General features: G+C 42.0%; 2 protein-coding genes across 2 annotated transcripts in view; both read right to left on the reverse strand.

Moving 5' to 3' along the window:
• Positions 1 to 1,799, reverse strand: part of LOC311509729 (kinesin-like protein KIF26A) — a 39,590-nt gene extending 37,791 nt beyond the window's left edge. The window contains exon 1 of the mRNA XM_084575152.1: positions 1,431 to 1,799. Within this exon, the coding sequence (XP_084431278.1) occupies positions 1,431 to 1,490 (60 nt within the window). The 5' untranslated portion in view covers positions 1,491 to 1,799. The remainder of the gene's footprint in view (positions 1 to 1,430) is intronic.
• Positions 1,800 to 2,932: 1,133 nt separating this feature from the next.
• LOC311509728 (butyrophilin subfamily 1 member A1-like) lies at positions 2,933 to 6,649 on the reverse strand (the record flags this gene model as incomplete). Its single annotated transcript, XM_084575151.1, has 5 exons — positions 2,933 to 5,146; positions 5,381 to 5,427; positions 5,949 to 6,122; positions 6,245 to 6,418; positions 6,500 to 6,649. Coding segments are annotated over 5 exons (1,099 nt in total), but the record flags the coding sequence as incomplete, so codon positions are not given.
• Positions 6,650 to 7,565: the final 916 nt, after the last annotated feature.

Here is a 7,565-nt window from a genome sequence, read left to right on the forward strand (position 1 = left end):
ACAGTTTTTTGATGATTAATGATTTTAATTCATCACCTGCAGCTGCAGCTCAGCTTTCCAATTGAAGAGCAAACCATTAACAATCCTGGTGTTCCATCTCACCTGTTATCAAGTCCCTCAACGTTCCTTCAACATCAAGCCCCAGCCCATCAGTTTTCTTTGGATAGCAAGGCTCTTACCCTCTGGGCTCTTTGGTTGACAGTTTACAGCCCACTGGGGAGAGGGGGTAGCCCAAGGTCATCTAGACAGTAAAAGACCAACCTGTCTTCAGTTCTGTCCTTTCATTTTGGTCTCCTGTGTCTGTAGTTGCCTTGGAGGCATCAGTCTTTGTCCCTGGACTTCCTTTGAAGTTCAGCTCAGTTCCCAGCTCCCTCTTTCTGCCTGGATCCCCTCAGCTACCAGCCCGAGACTCGGCCTTACCTATTTATTTATTTATTTATTTGTTTACCAACCAGTCACTTCCATGACCGGAGATCTTCAGCTACCTCCTCATGTTCTAAAGGTTCTAGCTGACTACATCAACACTCCGTTGACCTGTTTTACATCCTAAACCTGTTTCTTCATTTGGGTTCACCTGCCTTATGTTCTGGCCAGAAAATGAACCCAACAGATGTAATGTTCCAGAGGATCCCTAAAAGATTAGAACTGCCAAATCTGTTGTGTCTTAATGTAATGGCTCTCATGTGGTACCTAGTGGCAGCTAGGCCTCCAAGGTTCCAGAGCTACTCCCACAACTAATCCAACACCTAGGTTTGTTGGTTTCCACCAGCCACTGTCAACTAGCCATTAGCCTGCTAGCTATTAACCTGATGGCCCCCATCCAGCTCCTACCACTGAGTCAGCTAGCCTCTTCCCTAATTCTACCTCTAACTCCCGAATCTCCCACTTTGCTGGAAAGGTATTCATGCATTCATCAGAAGGAGGTGTGGCTTTCAGTGGCACTAAGACTTGTCCTGCATAGGCAGACATCCCTGTTGTTCCAGTGCAGGTTTTGTGTGGTTGTATGTGTGGTTGGCAGAATGTTGAAGTCAGTAGGAGAGCCAACCATTTCACCTTCACTGTTCTGTCTGGATGCTGTTTGTCTCTGGTCACCTTCCATGTCTCAGCCTTTGGTTCTAGACCTTCTGCTCCATTGATCCCTCACTCTGCCTGGCTCACCTAGACTAGCTCAGCTACCTGAACCTGCCAAGGGTGAATGAACATGAGGATGAACTACTTAACAACGATGACAGACATTACAGCAAAATGAAGGACAAGGCTTAGGCTAAAGGTTTCAACCAAGAACCACTGAAACACCAGAATCCAGAGCTGAATGTTTCCTCCTCCTCTGCAGTGTATCTTACATCTACAATGAGGTTTTAACTTTGAAAGTTACTAGCTGTTTATATGAACAGATTAGACGTGATGATAATAAAGTGTGTGATACTCACTGTGAATCTCCTGGAGTCTGGTCTGTGTCTTCGGGCTGTGTTCCAGTACTGTGAGTACATCTCCAATAATCAACTCTGACTGCTTTAATACACTTTAATAAAGACTCTGATTATCTGATGAACTCCCAGTCTCTCCAGTGACTTCTCTCCTCCCTCAGCCTCGATGAAATCTCTGCTTTCTATAGAGAAGGAATGAAGGAGAGGCTGAGTGTGTTTGGGGCAGTGGGAGGAGAATGATGCCATTGAAGCGTGAACTTTCAGACTTTAGGACGGCGAAATCTCAGAGATCCACTGCTCTAACGCTGGGTTACATAACCACTGTGTGGAGATCAGACACATGATTATAAACGATAAATTACTGAAGATCTTTAAGGCAGTGCAACCAGATAAACAGTGATGATGTCTGGACCAAGGTTATCATAGTTAACGAAAACGATGAAATAACGAAAACTAAAACTGAAAAAACAAGTTTGTCAACTGAAATAAATAAAAATTAAAATTAAAAGAAATAAACGAAAACTAACTGAAACTGTATTGCGTATTTTGAAAACGAACTAAAATGAACTGAAATTATAGATATAATTCCCTTCGTTTTCGTCTCTGTCCGTTTAATTATAAGCCTCAACTGGTTGGATTCTTATGATCGATTTATTCTGCTCTGGCAGTTTTACGACAGAATTTTTATATGACGACAAGAAAGATAAAAGCAAGTGTCTTGTAGTGGAAACAGACTGTGACAAAACATGTGTCTTGATTCTCAAGGGGAGAAACTCCACGAATCTCATTCAAAGTCCGTTTAAGAAGCTCGCACAAGGTGGCTAATTAAAGAGACAGCGCTATTGTTCTAAAGGTGCAGTGCACCAATTTTTCTTGATAAAAATAAAAACAGAGATGGATAGAGCTTTTAACACTGTATGAACAATTAATATGTCTTAGGATATATATATATATATATATATCACTTTGACTTGGTCACTGTAAAAGTAGCTCGCAAGCCAAAAAAGTGTGAGCACCCCTGGATTAAAAGAATAGTTCACCCAAACATAAAAAGTCAGTCATTATTAACTCACCCTCTTTTTTTAAAAATGTATCTTTTGTTGAATTTTATTATACAATACTCACCCTGACCTTTTTGAATCCTGCACCTGACAAATAACCCAAAGCATGAAAAAACTAAAACTAATAATAAAACTAATAAAAACTAAACTAAAACTAAGCATTTTTGGAAATATAAAACTAATAAAAACTAGCAAACCCACACTAAAAACTAATTAAAACTAACTGAATTGGAGGGAAAAAGGTATAAAACGAAATAAAAACTAAACTAAAATGAAAAATCCAAAACTATTATAACCTTGGTCTGGACTACAGAGGAGATTTCGCCATTGAGAGGAAACTGACCAGACACATAAAGAAACATGGAGGTGAAAAATATTACTTCAACACATTAGTCTCTTTATTAAAGAAAGACTTTCAGTACTGCAGTACTGTTTATACATATACAACTGATATAACATTAGTAAAAGCTGGAAATAAATACTCAAAGTAAAGGACATAAGTAATGAAAACTTCTCTGCTTACTTTCAATATATTCTTTATTTGTACATATTACAACAGTTGAGTAACACTCAGAAATCATTCACATTTTATTCCAACAACAGTTTCATGGTATGGACTTTTTTCTGTCCCCCTCTTTGGTGTTTCTTGTGTTTCCTGTTTTTGTTTTATAAGCTTCTTCTTTGGTGTGACTTGTCTTGTTTTACTTCCTGTGTTTCCCACCCCTTTGATTGGTTGGTTGATATGTTTCTCCTTGTGTGCTCTTCCCTCATTAGTTTAGTCATCTATGAAGGTTCCTGACATTAGACTCCAACATTTCCATAAATGGTAATGTTATTCGTGGGACACTGATCATTTTGTCATTTGGATACAGGGGAATTTAGCGACAGACCAAAATGTAACTGAGAAGTCTTAACACAAACAGTAGGGAAGGACTGGTCCATGTGGTTGTACCAAATAAAAGAAAGCAATATAACCACACTAGACCTGACTGACACTTCTCCAAGTTGAACCCATCAAACAAAAGGCCTAACTGAAAAAAACTAAACAAATAAAACATAACAACAAAATCATTTTGGTTACAAAGACATTCATAGCCATTTTGACACCATACATTCATTCATTCATTCATTCATCATCTGTAACCTCTTGTCCTGTGAAGGGTCATGGGGTCTGGAGCCTATCCCAGCTGTCAGTGGTCTAGAGGGAGGGTCCACCTTGGACAGGTCTCCAGTCTATCCCAGCTGTCATTGGTCTAGAGGGGGGGTCCACCCTGGACAGGTCTCCAGTCTATCCCAGCTGTCATTGGTCTAGAGGGGGGGTCCACCCTGGACAGGTCTCCAGTCTATCCCAGCTGTCATTGGTCTAGAGGGGGGGTCCACCCTGGACAGGTCTCCAGTCTATCCCAGCTGTCATTGGTCTAGAGGGGGGGTCCACCCTGCACAGGTCTCCAGTCTATCCCAGCTGTCATTGGTCTAGAGGGGGGGTCCACCCTGGACAGGTCTCCAGTCTATCCCAGCTGTCATTGGTGAAGCACAATGAAGCACATCAAGTAAAACAGAGAAACAGGCCAGGCTCATGGGTGACACACTTTTTAATCTGATGCAGATTGGATGTCAACCAGCAGGCAAAGCCACAAGTTTCTCATTAAATGAGAACCAGTAGGGCCACTGCTGGAAGTGGTGAGGTAGAGTGAGTATACAGGGAGAATGTTAAACTCTTTATGAGTGTAAAAATGAACAAATGAGTTCTTGCAGTTAATGTTGGTCTACTGTTCAGCTTTCTGACATCCTTGAGGTGGATGTGATTTGTATGTTTTATTTTCATGAGCCCTTTGTAAACAAATATATTTAACATGGCAGATTATCATATCTGATTAAGTGTGTGGTCCTATGTGCCCCCTCCATCATTTAAGTTCCTTGATCCAGATAGAAGTCATCATCAAAGTCAGTCCATTTCTTCCAGGAGTTCAGTGGTTAGGAGATCATTTCACTACTTCTAAGACCAAACATATTCTGACATCAAATCACAATCAGTGATTCAACTGTAAACCAAAGAGAAACATCATCCACCATCAACATTTAAAGCTCAGAGTTGAAGCTGCTGTCACTTCAAAGACTCTCCTTCCTCCAGAGAACACAGAGACACTGAGGAACCAGATGGTGACCAGACTGTAAATCCAGGACAGAGAGGTTGAGTGAATGTGGTGTTGAAGGTGTAGAGGTGGATCAGTTTGTCAGAGGAGACTCTGTAGAAGGACAGAGTTCCAGCAGGACAGTCCACATACACTGATACTCTGTTAGAGACAGAGGAGGAGGAGATGGATGTTTCTCTGTTATTGTGATAGACAGAGTAACCATGACGATCAGAGCAGCTCAGACTCCAGGACTGATCATTTCCTCCAAACCAGTTGTCCTTCATGTCTCCTCTCCTTCTGATTCCTCTGTAACTCACTGATATATAAACATCTCCTCTCCACTCAACCTCCCAGTAACAGCGACCAGTCAGAACATTTCTACACAGCAGCTGAGAGAAGTCAAATCTGTCTGGATGATCAGGATATGGCTGCTCCTCTATCACACATGTCACCTTCCTGTTGTTGTCAGACAGTTTGAGGTTTGTGTTGACTGAGTTTGTGTCCACTTCAAGTTGACAGAAATCTGATGGAGAGAAAAAGACACAACACAGCTGCAGTTTATCATCTGACACATCTGATGGATTTCTTCTTTCTTTCCTCACTGATCTGTTGTTCATTAATAGAAAGTTTAATGATGATACTTTTAGTCAGGATTCTCTTGTCAGTGATGTTTGAATGAATAAATACCACAACTATCAGCTTTGGACTGAAACACAAACTGACACTTTGATGTTTTATCATCATTAGTCAAACTTACACTTCCTCAGACCAGGTTTTAACCTCTGCTCTCCACCATGGTCCATCCTGGAGGAAGAAACACAGTCAGAATGATTTTCTATCCAACATGAGTCCTAACTGCTGTTCAACATGAAGCAGAGTTCATCAGTTTATCAGTGAGACACAGAAACAGACTGAAACTCATCAGTGTAGACTGTCTCTGGTGTTTTACTGTCTGAGAGGAAAAGACGAGAAGAAGTAGATAATAAAATCTATAAATAAGAGAACAGAGACTTCACTGATCTAATCTATTTTTATTGATGTCCTTACTCATGTGAAATAGTCTCTGCATGTGATTCAAACTGTTTGACCAACATTCACACATGTTCAAGATGGAGGGTCTAATGACATAAAATTAACTTCACTTTTTTTGAAAAATTAGTTTTTTCTCTTTTAGGTAACAAGTAATTAAATATAATTGTTTTCTTTTAGTATAACATAATCTGTTTTGTTATATTGTGTTTCCAAACTCAGATCTTGTCTAAAAAGAGAGAAATAAAAGCACTAGTCAAACCCACACTGTGTGAGCTCCTGTTATCTGTCCATACCTGAGAGTGTCCAGTCTCCAGAGTGGATCCTCCAGTCCAGCAGACAGCAGCTTCACTCCCTTGTCTCCTGGATGGTTGTAGCTCAGGTCCAGCTCTCTCAGATGGGAGGGGTTGGAGCTCAGAGCTGAGGCCAGAGAAGAACAGCCTTCCTCTGTGATCAGACAACCTGACAGACTGGAGATAGAAAAATATCAGAAACTCAAGAAGAAGAAGGAAAATCCTCCAGATGTTGAACTTCTGCACCAACATGAACCTAAATCAGGATTTAACTGATCAACAACCAGCTGTATCCTGACCTGAGAGTTTCCAGTTTACAGTGAGGACGCTCCAGTCCAGCAGACAGCAGCTTCACTCCTGAATCCTGCAGGTTGTTGTTACTCAGGTCCAGCTCTCTCAGACTGGAGGACTGGGAGCTGAGAACTGAGGACAGAGCTTCACAGCTTCTCTCTGAGAGGTTACAACTGCTCAGCCTGAAGAAGAATCAACATCAAATGTTTTATTTGTCATTTACTAAATGAATCATGTTTCAAATAGTTCCTAAATCCACCTACAGAGCTTTGTTGGAGGCTTTGACCACTGGCAGCAGCCTCAGAAGAGCCTCCTCTGAAGCAGAGTATTTCTTCAGGTCAAACACGTCCAGATCTTCTTCTGATGACAGTAAGATGAAGCCCAGAGCTGACCACCAGGAAGTGGATGTACATCTCAGTCAGGGTCTTGGGCAGCTCTCCTCCCTCTCTGGTTTCCAACACATCCTCCAGAACTGTAGCAGTGATCCAGCAGAAGACTGGGATGTGACACATGATGTGGAGGCTTCGTGATGTCTTGATGTGGGAGATGATCCTGCTGGCCTGCTCCTCATCTCTGAATCTCTTCCTGAAGTACTCCTCCTTCTGGGGGTCACTGAACCCTCTGACCTCTGTCACCATGTCAACACAGTAAGGAGGGATCTGATTGGCTGCTGCAGGTCGTGTGGTTATCCAGAGGCGAGCAGAGGGAAGCAGTTTCCCCCTGATGAGGTTTGTCAGCAGCACATCCACTGAGGTGGACTCTGTAACATCAGTCAGGATCTCAGTGTTGTGGAAGCCCAGAGGAAGTCGACACTCATCCAGACCGTCAAAGATGAACACAACCTGGAACTCTTCAAAGCTGCAGATTCCTGCTTCTTTGGTTTCAGTAAAGAAGTGATGAACAAGTTCCACCAAGCTGAACTTTCTCTCTTTCACCACATTCAGCTCTCTGAAAGTCAATGGAAATATGAAGAGGATGTCCTGGTTGGCTTTGTCTTCAGCCCAGTCCAGAGTGAACTTCTGTGTTAAGACTGTTTTCCCAATGCCAGCCACTCCCTTTGTCATCACTCTTCTGATTGGTCCATGTCTTCCAGGTGAGGCTTTAAAGAGGTCTTCTTGTCTGATGCTTGTTTCTGGTCTGTGTGGTTTCCTGGATGCTGTTTCAATCTGTCTGACCTCATGTTCATCATTGACCTCTGCAGTCCCTCCCTCTGTGATGTAGAGCTCTGTGTAGATCTCATTCAGAAGGGTTGAGTTTCCTGCTTTAGCAATCCCCTCAAACACACGCTGGAACTTCTCCTTCAGAGTAGATTTAACTTTACGTCCACAC

The sequence above is a fragment of the Chelon labrosus genome, assembly GCF_963514085.1.
Source record: "Chelon labrosus genome assembly, contig: SCAFFOLD_133, whole genome shotgun sequence".
Taxonomy (NCBI): domain Eukaryota; kingdom Metazoa; phylum Chordata; class Actinopteri; order Mugiliformes; family Mugilidae; genus Chelon; species Chelon labrosus.